The following is a 26,570-nucleotide window of genomic DNA, read 5'->3' as shown; positions in this document are numbered from 1 at the left end:
GTGATAGATAAATAAGCCGAAGAATTGAGACACTTATGCAACACATGGGAATCTTTATTGAAGAAACGTTTTGCCACACAGTGGCTTCATCAGTCCAATACAAAGTAGAAATGGGTAAGGAGAGGAGAAGTATGAGGAAATCAGTCCCTCAACCTGGAATCGATGTGTTCAGTCCATCATTCTTGTAGGAAATGCAGCATAGGGCCACAGAGGTGGCTTATATACTGCAGTCAGATGAGGTAAAGCAGGAGGAGGCGGGATCACAGTGGGACCTGCCACTAGTGTAAGTAGGTCGCCGTCCAAAGGTTGGGCAAGCGTTGAAGTCTTTGTACCAAGATCCCATGATGTTGCAGTGTCTGACAGATGTGATGAATGGTTTAGAAAACCGACAAGTTGAAGAATTGAGACGCTTATGCAACACATGGGAATCTTTATTGAGGAAACGTTTTGCCACACAGTGGCTTCATCAGTCCAATACAAAGTAGAAATGGGTAAGGAGAGGAGAAGTTTGAGGAAATCAGTCCCTCAACCTGGAATCGATGTGTTCAGTCCACCACTCTTGTAGGAAATGCAGCATAGGGCCACAGAGGTGGCTTATATACTGCAGTCTCCTCTCCTTGCCCATTTCTACTTTGTATTGGACTGATGAAGCCACTGTGTGGCAAAACGTTTCTTCAATAAAGATTCCCATGTGTTGCATAAGTGTCTCAATTCTTCGGCTTATTTATCTATCACAATTCATCTAATATGACATAATAAATAATATTAACAACATAGAAACATGATATATACTCGAGAATGAATAAAATATGTCAGGAGTGGTGGTGGTGTGTTGTTGTTGGGTTTACAAGGGCCATTAAGAGCATAAGCCGTACATATATTAGTGGCAGGATGGTGGCAGCAGAGGCCACTACCACTATTCACACAAACAATATATGTAATTTATAAATAAGAAATATTTACACTTTAATTTATAAATAAGAAATATTTACACTTACCTTGGAGCAGCTGGCAAAGGACGGCAGTGTTGTCAGTGTCCCTATATACCTCAAGCAACAATGGAGGAGTTAAGTTTTGTGTCAGCATTTTTCTATCGCTTAATCGCTTAACTTACTTGCTACACTGTTAACGCTACACTTTATCACTGGCTGGTGCTATAGCCTTTATTGACTCCTGCTGCTTTAGTATCGTACATATCGCAGAATCACTGAAGAAGGCACATTCTCCCCTCTCTTCCTCATCCACTTTGGTACTCTGCTACAAGTTCGTTCTTGAATTCTATCGTGTTTCTCACCTTCTTTACCATAGGGCTGGCACTAGAAGCTTTCTTTGGGTCCCATGATGGCTTATTTAGCAGTTGCAAGCAGTTGTGAATAGTGGAGGCCACTCTCGGACGTGTTCCCTACAACCAACAAATCACAAGGCAAATGATGAATCGCGAGGCTATATTTTGACAAAAAAAAGTTATGAGAGGTGAAATTTACAAAGCACAAGGCTTACGAAACTCGAGGGTCCACTGTACCTCCCTGGCCAATTCATGAAATTACTGTCTCCCTCAATTCATCAACATTTAACAGCTCCTCAAAATATTCCACCATCTTCCCAATACATCCAACTCCCCATCTACTAAATTTCCTATTTTGTTTTTAACCCTTTTAGTGTTGGCCCCATTATGTAACGGCTTTGAAGCCAGTATCAGTCTCAATTCTTCAACTTGTCGGTTTTCTAAACCATTCATCACACAGATAAATAAGCCGTAGAGTTGATATTAGCTCGTCATATTTAACCCTTTGACTGTTTCGGTCGTATATATACACCTTATGAGCTAATGTGTTTGACATATACGTATACAGTGGACCCTCCCCTAACGAATGCATTGCATAACGTTAAATCCGCCTAGCGATACATTTTAACGCAAAAAATTTGCCTCGGCTAGCGCTAAAAAACTCTCCCAACGCGATTCGTTCCGTTCGAGACGCGTCCACGTGTGGCCTGAGCGTGCCTCACTTGTCCCATGGGTGCCAGTGTTTACAAGCCAGCCACCGCGGTCGCATCCAAACATACAATCTGAACATTTCATACTATCACAACGTTTTTAGTGATTGCACCTGCAAAATAAGTCACCATGGGCCCCAAGAAAACTTCTAGTGCCAACCCTGTGATAAAAAGGGTGAGAATTAGTATGGAAATTAAGAAAGATTTTGAAGGGTTTGGGGCTAACCCTGAGATGCCTATGCCAGTTGTGGAATCCATTGTCCCTACTTCAAAGATTAAGGAAATGTGTCCAAAGTGGGTTGAACTGCAAACCTTTATGTATGAAAATCACCCTAACACAGCTATTGCAAGCCATGCTGGTGACTATTACAATGACAATGTTGTGGCCCATTTTAGGCAAATCTTAAAGGAACGGGAGATACAGACCTCTATAGACAGATTTGTTGTGTGGCAGAAGTCCAGTGACTCTCAAGCTGGTCCTAGTGGCATTAAAAGAAGAAGGGAAGTAACCCCGGAAAAGGACTTGATACCTCAAGTCCTAATGGAAGGAGATTCCCCTTCTAAACATTAACACCATCCACACACTCCCCTCCTCCCATCCCATCAATCATCACCAGATCTTCAATAAAGGTAAGTGTCATGTAATTGTACATGTCTTCTTCAGTTTCTGTATATTAAAATTAATATTTCATGTGGTAAAAATTTTTTTTCATACTTTGGGGTGTCAGGAACGGATGAATTTGATTTCCATTATTTCTTATGGGGAAAATTAATTCGGCTAACGATAATTTCGGCTTACGATGAGCTCTCAGGAACGGATTAATATCGTTAGGCGAGGGTCCACTGTATACTCAAAAATTCTAACAGCTTCAAATCAAGCGGGAGAAAGGTGGTAGGTCCACATGTGAGAGAATGGGTCTGTGTGGTCAGTGTGTGCAGTATAAAAAAAAATCCTGCAGCAAGCAGTTCATAATGAGAAAAAAAACTCTGACCATGTTTTTGGATTAAAACGCCAACTTTGAGGTGTATTTTCGTATAGTTTTTATGGTTATATTCTCATTTTTGTAGTCACATTTGATAGAATAGAAAACATATTTTAGAAATGGAGGTGATTTTGATGGGTTTTACTATGAAAAAGGACCTTCAACTGGAGCTCAAAGTAGGGGAAATGTATGATTTTTGCCGCTGTTCAAAAGTAAACAAATGACATCATTGTCTAATAAATGTCCAACTAGTCATTCTAATATGCAGTCATGAATGGTTTGACATTATTTATACAATTATTACAATATTGCAGTAGTCTACATAACAGTAAATCTTTTATTGTTTGAATAAAAATTCAAAATAGAAAGCAAGAGTAATATCAGAGGGTCCTGGAGACCTGACTGATGAACAAAGAAAATGTTATTTTAGAGCCAGGAATGTCTGCATTGTTCATTCTGGACCCTATTTTGAAATTGGCATATTTTTTAATTTGCGTGAAATTGGCCAAATTGCCAAATTCTGACCACTTTGTGTAGCTGAAATCAGTAAATGAGCAGTTTCTTGTACTCAATCGATAGAACAAATGGAGTTCTAAAGAAATAGCTATGAGTTTGGTCGACTGGAACAGTGGAATTAGCCAAAAGTAGGGCTCAAATTGGGCGAAATCGCCGATTCCTAAATATCACTGAGGTCGCTAACTTCGCGAGAGTGTAATTCCATAAGTTTTCCAACCCTCTATGTTTTCACAACCCTAAATCCTGAGGTGTCTCCACCAGGAGACACCTCAGGATTTGGGGTTGAGTCAATCAAAGAGTTAAGTATTTTGTCCCATCTCCAACACTCCCTCTCCCAACAAGAGTCTTCAATAAAGGTATGTAATAGTAATTTAAATGTTCATTTATCTATTTCATTAGTGTTTATATATTTATTTCTCATTGTTTTCTGTATGTAAATCTATATTTAATCTCCAAAAAATGTATTTTTTGTTAATACTTTTGGGTATCTGAAACAGATTAATTGGATTTACATTATTTCTTATGGGGAAAATGGTTTCACTGTTCATAAATTTCGTATTTCATCAGACTTTCTGGAGTGGATTAATTATGAAATTCGAGGGTACACTGTATATCTTTTAGGAGTGAAGAAGAGCCGAATGTGAGTGTGCGGGAGGCATTTGGTAGAATGAAAGGGGGATAGAGCAGCTGGAACTAATGGGATCATGACAGAAATGTTAAAAGCAGGGGAAGATATAGTGTTGGAGTGGTTGGTACTTTTGTTCAGTAAATGTATGAAAGAGGGGAAGGTACCTAGGGATTGACAGAGAGCATGTATAGTTCCTTTATATAAAGGGAAGGGGGACAAAAAAGAGTGTAAAAATTATAGGGGAATAAATTGACTGAGTATATCACGTAAAGCGTATTGTAGGGTTATTATTGAAAGAATTAGAGGTAAGACAGAGAGCAGGATCAAAAATGAACAAGGATTCTTTAAAACAGGTGGGGGATATGTAGACCAAGTGAAGCATATAAGCGAACAATATTTAGATAATGATAGGAAAGTTTTTGTTGCATTTGTGGATTTAGAAAAGGCATATGATAGGGTGGATAGGGGAGCAATGTGGCAGATGTTACAAGTATATAGAATATTTAGCAAGTTACTAAATGCTGTACAGAACTTTTATGAAGATAATGAGGCTCAGGTTAGAGTGTGTAGGAGAGAGTGAGATTACTTTCCAGTAAAAGTAGGCCTTAGACAGGGATGTGTAATGTCACCATGGTTGTTTAACATATTTATAGATGGAGTTATAAAAAGAAGTAAATGCTAGGGTGTTGGGAAGAGGGGGGGGGATTAAATTATGCAGAATCATACAGAATGGGAGTTGACACAGTTACTTTTTGCTGATGATACTGTGCTTTTGGGAGATTCTAAAGAGAAGTTGCAAAGGTTAGTGGATGAGTTTGGGAGGGTGTGTAAAGGAAGAAAGTTGAAAATGAACGTAGATAAAAGTAAGGTGATGAGAGTAACAAACAAGTTAGGTAAATAAAAATTAGATATCACATTGGAGGGAGGGAGTATGGAAGAAGTGAATGTGTTCAGATATTTGGGAGTAGACTAGTCAGCAGATGGGTTTATGAAGGATGAGGTAAATGATAGAATTGTTGAAGGAAAAAGGGTGAGTGGTGCACTGAGGTATCTGTGGAGACAGAGAATGTCATCGATGGAGGCGAAGAAGGGAATGTGCGAGAGTATAACGGTACCAACACTTTTATATGGGTGTGAAGCATGAGTTGTAAATGCTATGGCAAGGAGGAGGCTGGAGGCAGTGGAGATGTTATGTCTAAGGGCAGTGTGTGGTATAAATATTATGCAGAGAATTCGTAGTGTGGAAATTAGGAGGTGTGGAGTGACTAAAAGTATTATTCAAAGGGCTGAGGAGGGGTTGTTGAGGTGGTTTGGTCATTTAGAGAGGATGGAGCAAAATAGGATGACTTGAAGCATGTATAAATCTGTAGTGGAGGGGAGAAGGGGTAGGGGTCGTCCTAGGAAAGAATGGAGAGAAGGGGTAAAAGCGGTTTTGTGTGCAAGGGGCTTGGACATACATCAGGCATGTGTCAGTGTATTAGGACTGAATGGAGACGAATGGGTTTTGAGACTTGACGAGCTGTTGGAGTGTGAGCAAAGTAATATTTTGTGAAGAGATTCCGAGAAACTGATAAGCCGGACTTGAGTCCCGGAGGTGGTAAGTACAATACCTGCACTTTAATGAGGGGTTTGGGATATTTGCTGTTTGGAGTGGCATCTGAACTGTCATATCTGAGTGCCTCTGCGAAGACAGTGATTATATGTGAATTATGGTGAAAATATTGAATGATCTTGAAAGTGTTTTTGTTTTTTTGGGTCACCCTGCATCTGTGGGAGATTGCCAACATGTTGAAAAAATGTAGCTGTGTATTGTAGGTTGGTAATGCTAGCTTGGAAGAAAAATCTAAAAAATTTTGTAAAATATTCTGACACCAGGATAAACAGCAAAAGGTTGAACATGATGTGGAATTTAAAAGTAATAAAAATGATTTGAGTAAAGAATGATGTGTTTTGGTAGTGAAATATAATACTGTTGATTACAGTGTATAATGCAGGTTATATTTATTCTGTAGTCTCATCACAGTTTGAAGGTATACTGTGTTTGGGAATTTATTGAAGAAAATGTTTATGCAAGACTGTCTCATTTAAATATTTTAGTTTAATTACTTTATACTGTCTTTCCTCTAATATGAGGAATGTGTTTATCTGAGTATTACATACTACACCATTTATATAATCATAATACTGTCTGTAATATAACTGAAATAATTTTGTTATTCTTATCAGTATTTAATTTACTTTTGTATAAGCTTCCATTATTTATCTCAGGAATATAATGAGTGCTTTGTAATGCATAACCATTAATGCAGTTGGCTTGACAGGTTCAGAAAACAAGATCAGCCAGACACAAGTAGTGGTCCAACAGTAGAGTCCCTCACCAAGCGGCAGGAGCTAATTTTAGATAGGTTGTTAGCTCTGCAAGCCAAGGTTGCCAACATTGCTGCTAACATGGGTGTCAAGCTGGAAGACTCTGACACTGCTGTCACCACTCAGTTGACTGGTTAGTACCAAGTGTAAGGACTGTAGTGTTTGTATCACTTGCAGTGTATAATGATTATCTGATCCAGTGTACTTTTAGATCAAGAGCACTTACTAGCTGAACTAGTGGCCGATGACTCGGCAAAAATTGAATTAGTTAACAAATAATTGCTTTATGAATAGAAGATTCATCAGATGTTGAAAAATGTTATTTAGAGAAATAGATATAGAGGATGCAAACTGGAATTCAAGGAATAAGTGTGTGTTGTCTGGGATTATGGGACATGAATACTGAAGGTAGGAAGTACAGTGCCTGCACTCTGAAGGATGATGAGGATATAATTTGCAGGATCTTTTGACCCTGTTAAATCATTCATTCAAGCTGTTGAATGAATGATGGTGAATGTGTGTTATTACTTTAGTGGGAAAGAGCCAGTGTGGTAAAAAGAAATGTATAAGGTAGTTTCCCTGGAGAGGGTTTTGGAGGTCAACGCCCCTGCGGCTCGATCTGAGACCAGGCCTCATGGCTTGGTTTTAAAACTAATATGATTAGAAGATTCTTGCTAACAACGACTTACTAACCAAACCTTTTGACCTTTTTTTTTTTTACCTTCTATTATTGATGTCAAGTTTATAATAGTGATTCATCATTTTTCCACATCAGCTTTTTCCCACTAAGGATTGATCCAAAGAAGGAAGGATATTCACCCTAACTCATTCAACAGCTATCTTCCCATAAGTGTGCAGACATCACACTTCCAATGATAATCTAAACTGCACCATCTCCACCCTTCTTCAAAAGTGCAGGTTCTCTTCTTTTCACCTCCAGAATGGAACCTCAGCTAATAGGTGTCCCTGAGTTCCTTCATATTCCTTATTAGGATTCATATTATTCCTTGATGATTGCATTTCAATACAAAAATGTTCATCAGTCTTTAACCCTTAAACTGCCCAAACGTAGATCTACGTTTTTTCAACATTTGAAAGTATGTAAAAAAAAAAAAAGATCTTTTTGTTATTTTACATTTGAAAACATGTAAAAAAACTTTGATCTACTTTTTTTTTTTTGTTATATTTGAAAATATGTAAAAAAATGTAGATCTACTTTTGGAGCACTACGCATGTGAACATAGATCTGTTTGGACAGTTTAAGGGTTAACATGAGACTAGTTTGACCAAATTGTGTGGTTGGTTTCCAAGATATTGTTACAAACATGTTGCAAATGCTTGTAGTCGATCTCAAAAAGACATTTAGCATATTGTTGGTTTTCTGTATTGCAAAGGTTTGTAAGTAACATTTGGTAAGTTTGTCATTTTTCTTCTCAGTGTCACATGTAAAACATTAGGGACATATTTTTAAATCTGAAAGTTAATGCTTAAGTAATGTACAACCTATCTCTCTTCTCGCAGCCAAGATTGGGTGACCAGTACATGTTCAGGGCCTTCTCCCCATCCTCTGGTCATATCAGAGCTAATATTATTTTCCTTAAAAAAAAAAAAACCACGGTACGGGTGGGGACTGAACTCGTGTCATTATAATTTCTTGAGTCATTATTTTCCTTAGTTGTTTCACAGATTCTCATTTCTCTTTTCTTCTTCCAACTTTCAATATCACCAGCAATCTTCTTGAGTGTTATGATTAATGTACAATGACAGGAGACAAGTGAATGCTTTGAACATTGCATTTATGTCTGGGGGGCTTTTTGGTCATTCCTTTACAGAAGTCTAGAGAAAGGTCCACCTTACAGCGTTAATGTGTTCCGTAAAAGTGTTCATTGCTTGGGTGTTCAGAATTCAGAATCTGTTTTCTCATATCACCCATGTTATAATCAGATGTGCTACTGAGCTTTTACAGCCATTTGTTCCCTATCTCATTTCATATATTTTTAATAATTAAAAACATAATAAGAGACAGTTTTAGCATGATACAAGTCTGTTTTTTCCCTCTGATTTCTTCAGTGTCTGAACCTCCTTTTACAGTACACTTATGTTATCAAAACTCTTCTAACCGTCCATGAAACCTATATATACAGGATTTTTTCACGTTTGTGGGAAGTAATTGATCCACGAGTTTCATCATGCCTGTTTTCCGTTTTTAGAGAAAAAGATTTTTCACCTAAAAGAAAAGTCACTGGGTTGTAAAAAATGCTTAACCCTTTCAGGGTCGAGACCCCTGATCTCAAACTTGCTCTCATGGTAGAAGAATTTTAAAAAATTAGTTAGAGTAAGAGGTAGATGGGAAAAGAGGAAGGTGGCAACAACAAGTAAGAGGGAGGTGAAAGTGTATAAACTAAGGGAGGAGGAAGTTCGGGGGAGATATAAGCGACTGTTGGCAGAAAGGTGGGCTAGTGCAAAGATGAGTAGTGGGGGGGTTGAAGAGGGTTGGAATAGTTTTAAAAATGCAGTATTAGAATGTGGGGCAAAAGTTTGTGGTTATAGGAGGGTGGGGGCAGGTGGAAAGAGGAGTGATTGGTGGAATGATGAAGTAAAGGGTGTGATAAAAGAGAAAAAGTTAGCTTATGAGAGGTTTTTACAAAGCAGAAGTGTTATAAGAAAAGCAGAGTATATGGACAGTAAAAGAAAGGTGAAGAGAGTGGTGAGAGAGTGCAAAAGGAGAGCAGATGATAGAGTGGGAGAGGCACTGTCAAGAAATTTTAATGAAAATAAGAAAAAATTTTGGAGTGAGTTAAACAAGTTAAGAAAGCCTAGGGAAAGTATGGATTTGTCAGTTAAAAACAGAGTAGGGGGGTTAGTAGATGGGGAGAGGGAGGTATTAGGTAGATGGCAAGAATATTTTGAGGAACTTTTAAATGTTGAGGAAGAAAGGGAGGTGGTAATTTCATGCACTGGTCAGGGAGGTATACCATCTTTTAGGAGTGAAGAAGAGCAGAATGTAAGTGTGGGGGAGGTACGTGAGGCATTACGTAGAATGAAAGGGGGTAAAGCAGCTGGAACTGATGGGATCATGACAGAAATGTTAAAAGCAGGGGGAATATAGTGTTGGAGTGGTTGGTACTTTTGTTTAATAAATGTATGAAAGAGGGGAAGGTACCTAGGGATTGGCAGAGAGCATGTATAGTCCCTTTATATAAAGGGAAAGGGGACAAAAGAGATTGTAAAAATTATAGAGGAATAAGTTTATTGAGTATACCAGGAAAAGTGTATGGTAGGGTTATAATTGAAAGAATTAGAGGTAAGACAGAATGTAGGATTGCAGATGAGCAAGGAGGTTTCAGAGTGGGTAGAGGATGTGTAGATCAAGTGTTTACATTGAAGCATATATGTGAACAGTATTTAGATAAAGGTAGGGAAATTTTTATTGCATTTATGGATTTAGAAAAGGCATATGATAGAGTGGATAGGGGAGCAATGTGGCAGATGTTGCCAGTACACGTATATGGAATAGGTGATAAGTTACTAAATGCTGTAAAGAGTTTTTATGAGGATAGTGAGGCTCAGGTTAGGGTGTGTAGAAGAGAGGGAGACTACTTCCCGGTAAAAGTAGGTCTTAGACAGGGATGTGTAATGTCACCATGGTTGTTTAATATACAGTGGACCCCCGCATAACGATGGCATCGCATAGCGATTTTTCCGCATAACGATTACTTTTATCGCAAAATTTTTGCCGCGCATACCGATTAAAAACCCGCTTACCGATTTTCGTCCGAGACGCGTCCAATGTGCCCTCAGCCAGCCTCACATGTGCCGCCCCGTCCCATTGTTTACCAGCCAGCCTCCGCGGTAACATCCAAGCATACACTCGGAATATTTCGTATTATTACAGTATTTTCGGTGCTGTTTCTGGAAAATAAGTGACCATAGGCCCCAAGAAAGCTTCTAGTGCCAACCCTACACCTCAAAGGGTAAGAATTACTATAGAGATGAAGAAAGAGATAATTGATAAGTATGAAAGTGGAGTGCGTATAGCCGACCTAGTCAAGCTGTACAAGAAACCCCAATCAACCATCGCTACTATTGTGGGCACCAGAAAGACAATCAAGGAAGCTGTTCTTGCCAAAGGTTCAACTGTGTTTTCGAAACAAAGATCGCAAGTGATGGAAGATGTTGAGAGACTCTTATTGGTGTGGATAAATGAAAAACAGATAGCAGGAGATAGCGTCTCTCAAGCGATCATATGTGAAAAGGCTAGGAAGTTGCATGAGGATTTAATTAAAAAAATGCCTGCAACTAGTGATGATGTGAGTGAATTTAAGGCCAGCAAAGGTTGGTTTGAGAGATTTAAGAAGCATAGTGGCATCCATAGTGTGATAAGGCATGGTGAGGCTGCCAGTTCGGACCACAAAGCGGCTGAAAAATATGTGCAGGAATTCAAGGAGTACATAGAAACTGAAGGACTGAAACCTGAACAAGTGTTTAATTGTGATGAAACAGGCCTGTTCTGGAAGAAAATGCCAAGCAGGACCTACATTACTCAGGAGGAAAAGGCACTCCCAGGACATAAGCCTATGAAAGACAGGCTTACTTTGTTGATGTGTGCCAATGCTACTGGTGATTGCAAAGTGAAGCCTTTATTAGTGTATCACTCTGAAACTCCCAGAGCGTTCAGGCAAAAGAATGTCCTCAAGGATAATTTGTGTGTGCTGTGGAGGGCAAACAGTAAGGCATGGGTCACTAGGGAATTTTTCTATAACTGGTTACACCATGCATTTGCCCCCAATGTGAAAAATTACCTAACTGAAAAGAAATTAGAACTTAAGTGCCTCCTGGTGTTAGACAATGCCCCTGGTCATCCTACAGACGTGGCAGAGCGACTTTATGGGGACATGAGCTTCATTAAGGTGAAGTTTTTGCCTCCTAATACCACTCCTCTCCTGCAGCCCATGGACCAGCAGGTTATTTCCAACTTCAAGAAACTGTACACAAAAGCTCTGTTTGAAAGGTGCTTTGTAATGACCTCAGAAACTCAACTGACTCTAAGAGAGTTTTGGAGAGATCACTTTAATATCCTCAATTGTGTAAACCTTATAGGTAAGGCTTGGGAGGAAGTGACAAAGAGGACCTTGAACTCTGCTTGGAAGAAACTGTGGCCAGAATGTGTAGACAAAAGGGATTTTGAAGGGTTTGAGGCTAACCCTGAGAATCCTGTGCCAGTTGAGGAATCCATTGTGGCATTGGGAAAGTCCTTGGGGTTGGAGGTTAGTGGGGAGGATGTGGAAGAGTTGGTGGAGGAGGACAATGAAGAACTAACCACTGATGAGCTGATAGATCAACTTCAAGAGCAAGAGGCCAGACCTGAGGAAACTGGTTCAGAGGAGGGGAGAGAGAAATTGAAGAAGTTGCCTACTACAAAGATAAAGGAAATCTGTGCTAAGTGGCTTGAAGTGCAAACCTTCATGGATGAAAATCACCCTCACACAGCTATTGCAAGCCGTGCTGGTGATTATTACACTGACAATGTTGTGAAACACTTTAGGCAAGTCATAAAGGAACGAGAGGTACAGGCCACTATGGACAGATATCTTGTGCGAAAGAAGTCCAGTGACTCTGAAGCTGGCCCTAGTGGCATTAAAAGAAGAAGGGAAGTAACCCCAGAAAAGGACTTACTACCTCAAGTCCTAATGGAAGGGGATTCCCCTTCTAAACACTAACACACTCTCTCCCCTCCTCCCATCCCATCAATCATCACCAGATCTTCAATAAAAGTAAGTGTCATTTAATTGTGCATGCCTTTTTCAGTTTGTGTGTATTAAAATTAACATTTCATGTGGTAAAAAAAAATTTTTTTCATACTTTTGGGCGTCTTGCACGGATTAATTTTATTTCCATTATTTCTTATGGGGAAAATTCATTCGCATAACGATTATTTCGCATAACGATGAGCCCTCTTGCACGGATTAAAATCGTTAACCGGGGGTCCACTGTATTTATAGATGGGGTTGTAAAAGAAGTAAATGCTAGGGTGTTCGGGAGAGGGGTCGGATTAAATTATGGGGAATCAAATTCAAAATGGGAATTGACACAGTTACGTTTTGCTGATGATACTGTGCTTATGGGAGATTCTAAAGAAAAATTGCAAAGGTTAGTGGATGAGTTTGGGAATGTGTGTAAAGGTAGAAAGTTGAAAGTGAACATAGAAAAGAGTAAGGTGATGAGGGTATCAAATGATTTAGATAAAGAAAAATTGGATATCAAATTGGGGAGGAGTATGGAAGAAGTAAATGTTTTCAGATACTTGGGAGTTGATGTGTCGGCGGATGGATTTATGAAGGATGAGGTTAATCATAGAATTGATGAGGGAAAAAAGGTGAGTGGTGCATTGAGGTATATGTGGAGTCAAAAAACGTTATATATGGAGGCAAAGAAGGGAATGTATGAAAGTATAGTAGTACCAACACTCTTATATGGGTGTGAAGCTTGGGTGGTAAATGTAGCAGCGAGGAGACGGTTGGAGGCAGTGGAGATGTCCTGTTTAAGGGCAATGTGTGGTGTAAATATTATGCAGAAAATTCGGAGTGTGGAAATTAGGAAAAGGTGTGGAGTTAATAAAAGTATTAGTCAGAGGGCAGAAGAGGGGTTGTTGAGGTGGTTTGGTCATTTAGAGAGAATGGATCAAAGTAGAATGACATGGAAAGCATATAAATCTATAGGGGAAGGAAGGCGAGGTAGGGGTCGTCCTCGAAAGGGTTGGAGAGAGGGGGTACAGGAGGTTTTGTGGGCAAGGGGCTTGGACTTCCAGCAAGCGTGCGTGAGCTTGTTAGATAGGAGTGAATGGAGACGAATGGTACTTGGGACCTGACGATCTGTTGGAGTGTGAGCAGGGTAATATTTAGTGAAGGGATTCAGGGAAACTGGTTATTTTCATATAGTCGGACTTGAGTCCTGGAAATGGGAAGTACAATGCCTGCACTTTAAAGGAGGGGTTTGGGATATTGGCAGTTTGGAGGGATATGTTGTGTATCTTTATACGTATATGCTTCTAAACTGTTGTATTCTGAGCACCTCTGCAAAAACAGTGATTATGTGTGAGTGTGGTGAAAGTGTTGAATGATGATGAAAGAATTTTCTTTTTGGGGATTTTCTTTCTTTTTTGGGTCACCCTGCCTCTGTGGGAGACGGCCAACTTGTTGAAAAAAAAAAAAAAATTATTTTATCTTTTGAAATAATAGAGAATCTTTTTCCGAGGTAATGAAACCAAAAGTATGAAGTGTGATGGAAAACTTAGGGAATTACACTCTCGTAAAGTTGGCAGACCAAGTGATATTTATGCATTGGTGATTGTATCCACTTTGCTCCCTATTTTTTGGCCAATTCCATTGTCCCAGTCAACCAAACTCATAGCTATTTTGCTAGTATTCCTTATATTCTATCAATTGAATGCAAGAAACTGCCCATTTATCTATTTCAACTACCCAATAATGTGATCAGAAATTAGTAATTTGGCCAATTTCCCACACTACAAAAATTTCCAATTTAAAAATAGGGTCCAGAATAAATAATGTAGACATTCCTGGTACTAAAAAAAAAAATTTCCTCTGTTCTTTAGTCACATCTCCAAGCCCCTCTTATATTACGCATGCTTTCCATTTTGAATTTTTGTTTACATAAAAAATAGAAGATTTGCTGTTATGCAGACTACAGCATAATTGTATAAATAATGTCAGTACATTCCTAAATGTGTATTAGACTGGCCCATTGGACGTGTACTGGACAAGTGATGTCAGTTGTGTATTCTAGAATATCGGCAAAAATTTAACATTTCTGCTACTTTGAGCTCAATTTCAAGCTACTTTCAGTCCTGAAACCAATCAAAATTATCTCTATTTCTGTAATGTATTTTCCATTCTATCAGAGACCAAGAAACCAAGAATACATCCATAAAATGCATACGAAAATACACCCTAAAAACACGGTCGCAGTGTTTTTCTCATTATGCATTGCGTGCTGGAGGACTTTTTTTTATATGGTGCATACTTACCACATAGACCCATTCTCTCACATCTAGGCCCAGATTTACAGCTCACAGCTTACCTGAGTGAGCTGAACACGTGGCATAGTATTATGGGACCAACACTGGCTTCAAAACCGTAGAACAACAGGACGCACACTGAAAGGGTTAAAATCACTCCTTTTGAATTATTTTTCGTGCTACTTAAGAATATGCACTTTACTGAAAAAATTGCTATACAGTACTTAGAAAAGTCTCTTTCTTTGCCTTCCTCCCTTTTTGATGCCCCCCCTCTCTCATTTTCTTACCTCTCTCATGTAAAATAAATTTTTTTTCTTCATACAGGTGGACCCCAACTGGGAATAATTCATGATGTGGTTATTTATGCTGATCCACGGCGTCCACCATACAGTCTCCGAGCATTGGCTAATGCACTCTCCACAACTTACTCCATCTGTTTACGAGTTCACTGTCACTCCACTGTCAAGGTAAAATACATATCATGTGCTTTGAATGGTTATACATTTAGAACAACTATACATAACAAGGTTTCACATATTTGTTTTGCAGATTTTATTAATTTATTTTTTACAGTCTCTTAGCTTCCAGCTGTGCACCTGAGCACTTGTTTCCTGCCTCTCAAACAGTCCTATCTGACAAGAGACAGGCTGAGTATTTTGTGTGTTGTCTTGTTTTCTCTAGTTTCTTAACATGCTTCCTCAGGTATGGGTTCCTTACTGCTGCTGCATACTCCAAGATGGGCCTCTTTTTTCGTGAGAGAGATATATAGATAGATAAAAATATAGATATTGATTGACTGACTGATTTTTTTAACCCTTTCACTGTTGAGACCTCTAACCCTGAAGTCACTCTCTGTGTCGAAAAATCTTCGAAAAAAAAAAAATTATTTTATCTTACCATTCATTCATTAATGATTTGCCGGTACTTCTGGCCTGGGTCTTCCCCAGATGGTGACCCAGCGGTGGCCCCCGGTTGGGGGTTTTATCTTACCAAAATCTTAAGAATATTTTGGTGAGTGTTTTAAAAGAAAAAAAAAAATTGCGATCAGTACTTACTGAGACATAGAGGCATGAAGCTGACAGAAAGTGAACTGCTTACAGCAACATCGGCAGCTACTGCTCACTCGGTAATATTTTTACTGTGGAACCTCAGTTTTCATTTTTAATTCGTTCCAGAAAGTCTGATGACAACCGAATTTGACGAAAACTGAAGCAATATTTCCCATAAGAAATAATGTAAATCCAATTAATCTGTTCCAGACACCCAAAAGTATTAACAAAAAATAAATTTTATAGAGAATAACTATAGTTTTACATACAGAAAACAAGAAGAAATAAATATAAACGAATAATGAAATGGATAAATGAACATTTTTCTATTTCATTATTCACTTTTACCTTTATTGAAGACTTTTGTTGGCATATGGAAGAGAGCAAGGAGGGGAGAGGGAGGAGAGGTTAACTCTATCACCATCACTACCACCCTCTACCACAATCACTACCACCCTCTACCAACATCACTACCACCCTCTACTAGTGATGTTTCGGATATCCACATTGCAGAACATCCATAATTTCTTACATCCGCATCCACATCCGCATTTTACTGTAAACAGATACCCGGATCCAAATCCGCAGAATATCCGCACAATTTCTTACGTCTGCATCCGCATCTGCATCTGCAAAATAAGTAAGACATCCTCATACACATCCACATCTGAGGATATCTAAATTTTCACATCCAATACATCTCTTCCCTCTACTACCATCTACCGACGAGAAACTAAGCCAGACTGGCTCAGAACGCATGGGATGCTTTGTGTGGGTGTGAGCAGACATGTTCAGTATGGCGGACCACTGTCAACTCGACAATAACCGAGGTGATGACTGAAAGCTGGGACAAAATTTTGACGAAAAAAGTTGTTGAAAACCAAATTCGACGAAAACCAGGGCAAACGAAAACAGAGGTTCCACTGTACTTTTATTCTACTTTTTTCTTTTATTTTTTAATATTTTATTTTTCAGAGTAACTTTTGTGGCCTGTGAGACCAATATAATGTGTAATGCATATATATCCAATCGTGTGCAACACAATAACCGCACAAACATTGTTATCATTATATTGGTTACAAAGCCTGTTTACACGAACCAACAATAAAAGAAGTTTATTACTACATATATATACACATATAGAGTCACTGGACACATTCTTAGGTTGTTTGTGTGTAGATAGTTGAAGGTAGCCTTTGTTGTGCTGAGAGCACCGTGGCTGGTGTCAAATGACGCTTTACACAACCAGCACCACCACCCATTACCCATACCATCTTCCCCAATAAGCATGCTGTCTTCCCCACCACCCATATGGAAATAAGTCACTCTGACTTTTTTGGGTTATCCTAAGTCGATGATCGTCTGGGTTTTCAGCACTATTTCTGGTATCCTGGGCATTGCTTTTGGTCACAAACTCAAAACCATGAAATTCATCTTCACTGACACTTCCATTTGTGCTAGAGCTGTCACTTGGGAAGAGAACAGTCCCAGTTTGCCAGGGAGTAAGGTATATATTACCACAAAGCATGGTAAACAAGGCCTACTGAAATGGGACTCCCACAATACACCACTGGCTCCCTGATTTTTTTTTATACTGCGTACACTGACCACGCAGACCCATTCTCTCATATGTAGGTGTACCAGCTGTCTCCCCCTAGATTTGAAGCCACTAGAATTTTGGCATATCAATACGTCACTAACACTGGCTCATAAGACGTATCTATATGGCACCGACAGTGAAAGGGTTAGCTCAGTGGCTGTCTCCTGACAAGGCAGCATGACCCAAAGAAGAAAACACATTTGCCAACATTCACTCAATTGCCATCTTTCCAGAAGTGTGGTGATATCACGATTAGATTATCCTCTGCAACATCCCCACCTCTCCTTCAGAGTGCAGGCACTGCCCTTCTCACATTAGAACTCTTTTATAGCATATTCATTAAAAACTGCTCATCTCCATTCATTCCTATTTAGCATGCACAATCCTGCTGGATGCTCAAGCTCCTAAAACTCAGAGCCTCTCTTACTCCCCTCCGTCCTACTCATCCTGGTATGACCCCCACCCCTCTTACCCATCCTGGTATGACCCCCAACCCTCCTACCTTCCACCCCAGGTTTATACATCCTCTTTGTTATCCTATTCCTCTCCATTCTCTCCATATGCCAAAACCACTTCACAACCCCTATGCAGCCCTGTGAATTATACCTTTGGTGACCCTAAATCACATTTTAATTTGTATACTCTGTTCTCTGCCTATTCCCATCACACATTGCTCTCAAACATGACATCTCACTGCTTCTAACCTCCTCCTTGACTCAGTATTCAAAACCCATACCCATATGTGTTGATACTACTATACTCTGGTGCATTACTCTTTTTTTTTTTTCCTCCATAGATACTAGTAAACTCCTTTCTTGCCACACGTCTCAACACGCCACCCACCTTTTACCTTTTTTTCCCTCATCTATTTTGTGTTTCACCTTGCCTTTCATTGGCCAATCTGCTGACATGTCCACTCCCTGATACTTAAATACATCTACTTCCTCCGGACTCCCTCACTCCAATCTAATATTTAATTTATCATTGCTTAGGAGTTTTGTTACCATCCTCACCTTGCTCTTTTTTATATTCACTTTTAATTTTCTTTGTTTATATATGCTTCAGAATTCATCTGCATCCTTTGCAACTTGTCTTCAGGATCTTCCAAAAGAACCGTGTCATTGACGAAGAGCAATTTTTTTTTTTCCAATGAACTGGCCGTAACCCGTAATGTATACAGGAGAAGGGGTTACTAGCCACTTGCTCCCAGCATTTTAGTTGCCTCTTATGACATGCATGGCTTACAGAGGAAGAATTCTGTCCCACTTCCCCATGGAGACAACCCTATTTATAAGTACATGTATGTTAAACCACCATGGTGAGAAAACACATCCCTGTCCAAGTCCCCCTCTTTTGTACATACCCTAATCTGAGCCTTGCTATCTGCATAAAAAGTTTACTGCTTTTAGTAGCTTACCAACTGTTCCATATACAGATGCAATATTTTCTAGTTGCTTCCTATCCATCCTATCATATGTCAATTCTAAATTCACAAATTCAACAAATTCTTTACTCTTGTCTAAGTACTGCTCACTTATTTTCTTGAGTATAAACATTTGGTCTGCCCTTTCCTACCCCTCCTGAATCCTCCCTGCTGCTCGGCATTCCTACTCTCCGTCATACCCCTAACTTTTTCAATAATTATTTTACCATACACATTACCTGGTATACTCAACAGGGTCCCTATAATTCGTACACTCTGTTGTCCCTCTTTTCCTAATACAAAGGAGAGAGCCAATGTGTTAAAACAGTTTAAATAAAGCCTCTCCTCACTTAGTGATGTACTCGTTTACTGACAACTCGGACTTACAACTATTTCTCTGACCAGTATCCATACCTAAATAATGTATATTAGAGCTGATTTTGTCTATTCTGTTTATTACAGTATACAGTACACTACTGTAAAAACATTTAAAAATATACTAAAAATGCTATAAATGGTGCAAAGGTGACATTAAAACAATATCAAATTGGTTGACGTAAACCCACAAGCATTACAGTATGCAAGTTTCCCTCAGCATTTGTGTTTTCCACTTTCACGGGCTTCGAATATTAGTGAATTCCCAGCCGCCCAATCGTATTTAAAATATGTCATTACATATGTTAGGAATTGTCGTGGTGGCAGAGTTTGGAGATAGGACAAGATAGTCCTTCAATATGACACTAATATCAACTCTACGGCTTATTTGTCTATCACAATTCATCTAATATGACATAATAAACAATATTAATAACATAGAAACATGACATATACTATTCTAGAATGAAAAAAATATGTCATTAAGTATGTAATGAGTGTTGTTGCATTGTTGTTGTTGTTGGGTGTATAAGGGCCACTGAGAGCATAAGCCGTACATAGTGGTGGTGGAGGGAAGCGGCAGCAGAGGTAGAGACAGCGGTGTTGTCTATCGTCCTATATAACTCCAACAACATTGGAGGAGTTAGGTTCGTGCTGTCCTTTTTCTATCGATTAATAGCTTAACTTACTTTCTACACTGTTAATGCTACACTTTATTGCTGGCTGGTGCTAGAGCCTTTATCAACTAGTGCTGCTTTAGTATCATACATATCGTAGAATCACTGAAGAAGGCACATTCTCCCCTCTCTCTTCCTCCTCCACTTTGGTACTCTGCTATGAGTTCTTTCTTGAATTCTATAGTCTTTCTCACCTTCTTCACCAAAGGGCTGGCACTAGTACAATATTTTATGATGTTTTCATGTGTTTTATGATTGTTCATGGTTCAGTAGGTTAAGGAAGCATTATTGTATTTCCCTACAATATATTGGGGCACCAAACATTTGCGATTTTTCAACACTCGTGAGGCTCTTGATTCCCTAACCCTCATGAATGTTGTGGGAGACCTGTAATATGCTCCTTACTTAGCGACAAATTTGTTTAACAACATGGTCTTGTGAACGGAACTCCGTTGTTAAGTGAGGAGTGGCTGTATATTGAAGTATTGTTTATTATCAAACCTCTTTCTATAAATAATTCAGTTAGAGGCCCTCATTTTCATTTATTCCTGGGACAACAGACTTACAATATTATGCAATCTTCATGTTTCTCCCACTTTAACATTTAGGTCTCCTACAACAGTTATTTTTTCATTTGGCTCAAAACAGTCTAAACATTCACTTGACACCTCATAGAATCTCTCTCTACTCACCTGTCTTTCCCAGGTGCATAAATACTTTCTGTAACCCATTTCTCATATAATTTTTGACTTCAAAAGCTATACCACCCTCCTCTCGCATGGTTGATGATTAGGTACTATTACCACTTCACATGTTTTAGCTCTAGTTCTCTCAGATACACCTGATTAACTTCTTCCCTTTAACATTCTCCCACCTGTTTTAGCTTTGTTTCACTTCAAACAAAGACATCCAGCTTGTTTTCATTCATAGCATTAACAGTCAACAAACCAGCCGTATCCCACCGAGGCAGGGTGACCTAAAATGAAAACTGAAAACTTTTCTTTTAAAATTTAGTACAGCAGAACCTCTACTTGTGAGTTTAATCCATTCCATGACCTTGCTCGCAACTGGATTTGCTCGTTTGAGGAGTCAATTTTCCTCATTTAAATTAATTGAAATGCAATTAATCCATTCCAGTGGAATTCTGTACTTCAATAATTTCGCTAATATCAACTCCTTGGCTTATTTATCTATCTCACTTCATCTAATATGACATAATAAACAGTATAAATAACATAGAAACCTGATATATACTCTAAAATGAATAAAATATGTCATTCATGTAGTGGTATGGGCGGTGTCGGCGGTGGACGAGAGTTTGTCTGGAGACCGGGCAAAATACTTCATGAATAATTTCGCTAATATCATCTATACGACTTATTTATATATCACAGTTCATCTAATATGACATAACAAACAATATAAATAAAATAGAAACATGATATACTATAGAATGAATAAAATACGTCATTATGTAACAGGTGGAGGCGGCCACAACTGCTCCCTCTTTGTTGTGGTAAACACTGCCATTTTTGAAGCCGTCTATTATTATAATTATTATATGTAGTACATTATTATATATGTATTATTATTATTATTATACATATTATATTATTATTATTATTGTATTATATTATTTGCTATTATTATACCTATTGTTATTATACATATTATTATTATACATATTATTATTATACATATTATTATTATACATATTATTAGTATTATATAAATAATTTGTAATTTTTATTCACACAAAAAATATAAGATTTACTGTTATTCCTTATTGCAATAATTGTATAAATAATGTCATTTGTTTACTCTGAAACAGCCAAGCAATGGACCATTTCTCCTAGGTTGAGCTCTATTTCAAGGTACTTTTCATCATGAAAGCAATTAAAATCATATCTGTTTCTGTAATATATCTTCCATTCTATCAAATGAGACCAAAAAACAAGAATACAACCATAAAAGCCATTTGAAATTACCGCAAAGGGGTGGCTAATTGCTGAGAAGTGAACTCCATTATTTATGCTTAAATTTCTTTCATTTTTGGTGCACGTTAAGAAGCATCTTTCCATCATACATTGCCCAAGTTTCAATAAGATAGTCCAACAAACAAATGAGATACAATTCCCGAGATAAAGAGCAAGAGCCCCTCACCAGTGTCAAGGAACCTGCCTTGAGGTCTGCTCACTTGTGGAAATTTTGCTCACGTATGGAAGCAAAAAATCGACCCATCGACTGCTCGTATTTGGAAAAACTCACACATGGATTTGCTCGCAAGTAGAGGTTCCACTGTAATTTATACAGCCTTTATACTAGCCCTTTGCTTCAAGCATTTTAGTTGCCTCCCATTTCTTTTTTATTTGTAATAAACCCATGCGTATTCGAGCATCCCAACTTTAAAATTTCCTTCTTTGTTTTTTTGTAACTGATATTGAAGTAGAAGTTGCTAGCCTTTTGTTCCTGGCACTCTTGTTACTGTATATAATTTTGCAGTTACTGTGCTTCAGTTGATGCTCACACTGTTCTTTAAAAATTTGTATATTTTAGATTGGCTGTATAAAGTGGTTGTTGTTGCTGTTGGTTTAACCCTTTTTGCTGCCGGTCCATAGTACTACGCCATGAGCTCAGCTCACTCAAATAAGCTGTGAGTGGTAAATTTGGGCTTAGATATGAGAGAGTGGGTCTATGCAGCAAGTGTGCACCATATAAAAAAATCCTGCAGCACATAGTTCATAATAAAAAAGAAAAAAAAGTGTTTTTGGTTTAAAACAGCAACTTTGCAGTATATTTTTTCACATGATTTTTATGGTTGTATTCTTGGTTTCTTGGTCTCATTTGACAATGGAAGATATATTACAGAAATAGAGATGGTTTTGATTGGTTTCAGGACTAAAAATGACTTGAAATTGAGCTTACAGTAGTGGAAATGTTCGATTTTTGCCGATATTCAAGAGGAAACAGTTCACGTCACTTGTCCAATACATGTCCAACTGGTGGGTCTAATATGCATTCACGAATGCACTGATATTATTTATACAATTATTATAATATTGCATAACAGTTATTCTTCTCTTTTTGTGTGTGAATAAAAATTCTTTGAATAAAAGATCAAACAGAATTAATGTGTAAAACCTGGGAACATAACTAATGAACAGAGGAAATGTTATTTAAGTGCCAGGAATGCCAGCATTGTTTATTCTGGACCTTTTGCATGAAATTGGTCAAATTACCAATTTCTGATCACTTTATTGGGTAATTTAAATAGTTGATTGGGTGATTTCGATAAAATAGAAGACATTCTAGTGAAATAGCTAACAATGTGGTTGACTGGAATAATGTAATTGGCCTAAAATAAGACTCAGAGTCTGCAAAATTGCCGATGCATAAATATCACTGACAAACCAAAATTTATGAAAGCATAATTTTGTCAATTTTCCATCAATTTTCATGCTTTTTGTTTTATTACCTTCAGAAAAAGATTCTCTACCATTTCCTAAGAAAAAAAAAAAACGAAAATTCTTGGACACTGTGGACAAGTTTCAGATCGGGGGTCTGGACAGTGAAAGGTTTAATTGTCTGGAAAAGATTACCTGACAAGAATCTTTTTCATTAAAGGACCTATTCGGTAGTGCCAGCCACATGGTTGGGGCACAGAGAAGCAGTGGTGTCTAAGAATACATGTAAACATAGGGGTAGCCATTGACCCAGTTGTGGTCCATGGTAACAGCAATCATTGGCTTACCATTGCTGAACTTGGTCTGAATAGTCTGAAGCTTTAGCATATAGGTGTGCCAAAGTATCAGTATTGACTGATTTTGGTGGTATCGGTATCAGCCTAAAATTGAGTATCAGTATCAGTGCATATCAACTAATTTTAATGGTATTGGCACTGGTATCTGGGTATCTGCTAATTTTGGTAGTATTGGTATTGGCAAAAATTTTAGTATCCCATTCCTACTTTGGAGCTAAAAAAGATGTTAATGAAATGTTTTCTGTGAACAGGAAGTGTCAGAAAAACTTCAACAGTTCTGGGGAGCAAAGTATGGTGTAGATCGTAGCAAAAGCAGTGTGTGCCTAACTCTGGTGTGGAGACAAGATGGAGATTCTCCCACAGCCCTTATGCCAACTATGACAGTGTCTCCCTTAGCAGCTAACCAGGTATGTCCTCAGAATATTGCCAACAAACTTCATAATGCCTTTTAAATTTTGCTTAGAAATATGGCATCATATGTAAAACTGTTATGGAGGGAGTAGTAGGTAAGTTTGGGGTGCCAGGGGTAAATGAAAATGGGGTACCTTTAATTGAACTATGTGTAAAATGAGGCTTGGTAATAAGTAATATATATTTTATGAAAAAGATGATAAATAAGTATACACAATGTGATATAGCATGTAATAAAAGTAGTTTGTTAGATGTGTATTGGTGGATAAAAGGTTGATGGGTAGACTTCAGGATGTGCATGTTTATAGAGGAGCAACAGATATATTGGATCATTATTTAGTTGTAACTACAGTTAAAGTAAGAGGCAGATGGGGCAAAAGAAAAATGGCAACAGCAAGTAAGAGAGAAGTGAAAGTGTGTAAACTAAGAGAGGAGGAAATTAGGGTGAGATATAAGCAACTATTCGGAGAAACGTGGGCTAGTGAGAGTACAGATAGTGTGGGGGTTGAAGAGGGGTGGGATAGTTTTTAAAATGCATTGTTAGAATGCGGGGCAGAAGTTTGTGGCTATAGGAGGATGAGTGCAGGAGGAAAGAAGAGTGATTGGTGAGATGATGAGGTAAAAGGTGTGATAAAAGAGAGAAAGGTTGCTTATGAGAGGTTTTTACATAGTAGAAGTGATATAAGAAAGGTGGAATATACGGAGAGAAAAAGAAAGGCGAAGAGAGTGGTGAGGGAGGGCAAATAATACAGTGGTTGAGGTGGTGTCGGCAAATTTTGCCGAGTATTAGAAAAACAAGTAGATTAATTAAGAAAGCCTAGGGAACAAATGGATTTGTCAGTTAAAAACAGAATAGGGAAGTTAGTAGATAGGGAGTTGAAGGTATTGGGAAGATGGCAGGAGTATTTTGAGGAACTTTTAAATTTTGATGAAGAGAGGGAGGCAATTTCATGCACTGCCCAAGGAGGTATAACATCTTTTAGGAGTGAAGAAGAGCTGGATGTGAGTGTGGGGGAGGTGCATATGGAATCATGACAGAAATGTTAAAAGCAGGTGGGGATATAGTTTTGGAGTGGTTGGTATTTTTGTTCAGTAAATGTATGAAACCTAGGTAGTAGGTTGGTAGACAGCAACCGCCCAGGGAGGTACTACCGTCCTGCCAAGTGAGTGTAAAACGAAAGCCTGTAATTGTTTTAGATGATGGTAGGATTGCTGGTGTCTTTTGTCTGTCTCATAAACATGCAAGATTTCAGGCATGTCTTGCTACTTCTACTTACACTTAGGTCACACTGTACATACATGTACAAGCATATATATACACACCCCTCTGGGTTTTCTTCTATTTTCTTTCTAGTTCTTGTTTATTTCCTCTTATCTCCATGGGGAAGTGAAACAGAATTCTTCCTCCGTACGCCATGCGTGTTTAAGAGGCAACTAAAATGCCAAGAGCAAGGGGCTAGTAACCCCTTCTCCTGTATATATTACTAAATGTAAAAGGAAAAACTTGCGTTTCTCCTTTTGGGCTACCCCGCCTCGGTGGGATACGGCCGATGTGTTGAAAGAAAGAAGAAATGTATGAAAGAGGGGAAGGTACCTAGGGATTGGTATAGTGTGTGTATAGTTCCTTTATATAAAGGGAAGGGGGACAAAAGAGATTGTAAAAATTATAGGGTAATAAATTTACTGAGTATACCAGGTAAAGTGTGTGGTAGGGTTATTATTGAAAGAATTAGATATAAGACAGAGAGCAGGATTGCAGATGAACAAGGAGGCTTTAGAATGGGTAGGAGATGTGTAGATCAAGTGTTTACATTGAAACATATAGTGAACAATATTTAGATAAAGGTAAGGAAATTTTCATTGCATTTAAAGATTTAGAAAAGGTATGTGATAGGGTGGATAGGGGAGCAATGTAGCAGACATTGGAAGTGTATGGAATAGGTAGTAAGTTACTAGATGCTGTAAAGAGTTTTTATGAGGATAGTGAGGCTCAGGTTAGTGCGTGTAGGAAAGAAGGAGATTACTTCCCAGTAAAAGTAGGTTTTAGACAGGGATGTGTAATGTTACCATGGTTGTTTAACATATTTATAGATGGGGTGGCAAAAGAAGTATTTAAATGCTGGGGTGTTGGGGAGAGGGGTGAGATTAACTTATGGGAAATCAAATACAAAATGGAAGTAGACACAGTTACTTTTTGCTGATGATACTGCGCTTTTGGAAAATTCTAAAGAAAAGTTGCAAAGGTTAATGGACAAGTTCAGGAGGGTTTGTAAAGGAAGAATGCTGAAAGTGAACATAGATAAGAATAAGGTGATGAGGTTATCAAACAATTTAGGTAAAGAAAAACTGGATATCACATTGGATGGAGGGAGTATGGAAGAAGTGAATGTGTTCAGATACTTGGGAATTGACTTGTCAGCGGATGAGTTTATGAAGGATAAGGTTAACCATAGAATTCATGAGGAAAAAAAGGTGAGTGGTGCATTGAGGTATCTGTGGAGTCAAAAAATGTTATCCATGGAGGCAAAGAAAGGAATGTATGAGAGTATAGTGGTACCAGCACTCTTGTATGGGTGTGAAGCTTGGGTTGTAAATGCTGCAGCAAGGAGGAGACTGGAGGCAGTGGAGATGTTGTGTCTATGGGCAATGTGTGGTGTAAATATTATGCAGAGAATTCTTTTTTCTCCATGGGGAAGTGGAACAGAATTCTTCCTCCGTAAGTCATGCGTGTCATAAGAGGCGACTAAA

The 26,570-nt window shown here is 38.4% G+C and overlaps 1 protein-coding gene across 2 annotated transcripts in view; it reads left to right on the top strand.

Moving 5' to 3' along the window:
* Positions 1-26,570, top strand: part of alpha-PheRS (phenylalanine--tRNA ligase alpha subunit) — a 125,739-nt gene that overhangs the window by 85,769 nt on the left and 13,400 nt on the right. For both annotated transcript variants that reach the window (XM_070085899.1, XM_070085900.1), the window contains 3 exons: positions 6,444-6,622; positions 14,852-14,994; positions 23,663-23,818. In XM_070085899.1, coding sequence (XP_069942000.1) covers positions 6,444-6,622; positions 14,852-14,994; positions 23,663-23,818 — 478 coding nt within the window. The remainder of the gene's footprint in view (positions 1-6,443; positions 6,623-14,851; positions 14,995-23,662; positions 23,819-26,570) is intronic.

Source organism: Cherax quadricarinatus, chromosome 17 (assembly GCF_038502225.1).
Source record: "Cherax quadricarinatus isolate ZL_2023a chromosome 17, ASM3850222v1, whole genome shotgun sequence".
Classification (NCBI taxonomy): domain Eukaryota; kingdom Metazoa; phylum Arthropoda; class Malacostraca; order Decapoda; family Parastacidae; genus Cherax; species Cherax quadricarinatus.
Note: the sequence above shows the minus strand (reverse complement) of the source record. Positions and strands in the feature narration are given on the sequence as shown.